The sequence below is a fragment of the Trichinella spiralis genome (genome assembly GCF_000181795.1).
Source record: "Trichinella spiralis strain ISS 195 chromosome Unknown Scfld4, whole genome shotgun sequence".
Taxonomy (NCBI): domain Eukaryota; kingdom Metazoa; phylum Nematoda; class Enoplea; order Trichinellida; family Trichinellidae; genus Trichinella; species Trichinella spiralis.
In genome coordinates this window covers 1,904,969-1,906,774 of record NW_003526943.1, presented here as the reverse complement: position 1 = coordinate 1,906,774, position 1,806 = coordinate 1,904,969, and the positions used below count along the sequence as shown (strand labels likewise).

The 1,806-nt window shown below is 35.6% G+C and overlaps 1 protein-coding gene across 1 annotated transcript; it reads left to right on the top strand.

The window, feature by feature from the left end:
* Window positions 1–1,179: 1,179 nt before the first annotated feature.
* Window positions 1,180–1,282, top strand: Tsp_00473a (hypothetical protein; the record flags this gene model as incomplete). The annotated part of the gene is made up of 1 exon (XM_003376223.1): window positions 1,180–1,282. A coding segment is annotated over one exon (103 nt), but the record flags the coding sequence as incomplete, so codon positions are not given.
* Between the last annotated feature and the right edge of the window lie 524 nt (window positions 1,283–1,806).

The following is a 1,806-nucleotide window of genomic DNA, read 5'->3' as shown; positions in this document are numbered from 1 at the left end:
AGATAATGTTTTAATCATTTTATTGTTGGGGTTGTTTAGAGTGTGTTTGTAGATTGGGTACATCATCAATCAAATATCTTTAAAATACTTCCACCCGCACATCTGTATAAAAGAGTCTCACAATATTCGTCAGAATATATATATATAACAATACAAAAAAGCAGTTAAATAGTGATTTTTATTTTTCACTAGCCAACAGCATCAACAACATCGGTATAGTACCGATTTCCCTCCTGATATATAAATTTGCTCCCAATGAAGTAAATTAGTTTGTTGCCTGTTGAAATTTATCAAGTTTGGATGTTAACTTTACGGCTGTAAAGTCAGAATACTGAATAATCGGTTTGAAAAATCTGGAATGTTGTAGCAACACTTCCAATTTCCGGGTTACAAATGGCGCTAATGCTGCCGTTACGTGTTAGCTCACAATTTCACTGAATTTTACGCATGATTTCACGCATATGCCTTTGTCAAACATTGTTTGCGTTTTACATAAGTTGGTAAAGGCGATTTTGATACAAAGGGAAAATGCACAATTTGACAAATTGTTCACAAGACATTAGTGCCACAAGGAATATCAGAAGTTGATCTTCGATTGTAGATAAAATATGAAATAAAAACTAAATATTGTTGCAAAATGGTTATTTAAAATGAAATTCTAAACCGTCCAATTTATTTTCCTTTTTGATCTTGCGTTTGAGTTCAGTGCTTTGCGTTCAAGAGTTATTAGATGATGGGCGAAATAAATCTTAGTGCACATTCTGTTGAACAGTATTTGCTTCCCTGTTGTAATGATTCATCACAAGAAACTGATGAATCAAATATCAGATATGGTCGTGAATCTGAAATTTTTTGCTTGCTGAAATTCTGAACTGGAAACGGACTGTATTTTTCATAGATATCAATACCCGTATTACTAATACTAGAAGAAACGAGATATACATCAGAATCAGGAAGCAAAGTCCTATTGGGCATAAAGCTAAACATAACTGACTGAGCTAGACAAATAAACCGGAATAGTAGAAAAGCTAAGAAAATTCGAGACTGCTAATTCTAGCATCCCTTACTGCTGCGATTGACGTTAACTTCCTTTTGCAAAAGTGATTTAAATTGGAATTCAAAGTTCTGAAATTCATTTTCGGTTGGTCTTGCGTTTGCGTTCAGTACTTTGCGTTCCAGAGTTATTCGAATCATTTTTTATTCTGTTCCTTGTTATGGCTCAATACCCTGAGTTACATCTTGCACCAAATCGTTGCGCGATTTGGTCCAATTCTGTGGTTTGGTAGGCAGGGCATACAAATTAAAACGTGCCGGCAAACAGAAATATTGGAGGTGTTCAAAAGTATGCGCTGAATGTACAGCATGTGTTGCTAGTTATTAACAATTACTTTATTTTGGTATAGGATAAAGAAGGCTGCGGGGGTGCAGTGTGGACAGATTTAGAAGTTCCGGCTGGGATCGATTGAAAAGATCACGTTGAAACCTGCTGGGTAGATGGACACCTGACCTATATAGACTGATGGCAACTGTAAAAACTTGGGGGTACGGATGGTACATTCAAGGTTGTACCTCAATGATATCAATAGCATTTTACCATCCATGCCATTGTGGAGAGTAAGCTGGTGCCAGTAGTCTGTTGCTATGTACGGTTAAAGATATTGGCAAATAAGAGTTTATTTTTCAAGCTTCAATAAACAAAGCGGCTGTCCTTAGGGTCAATCTTTATCCACAAACAATAATTTGTAATTTTGAAATCACCGGTGATAACACTTTGTTAATCACTGATATGTTGTTTATTATTGTTGT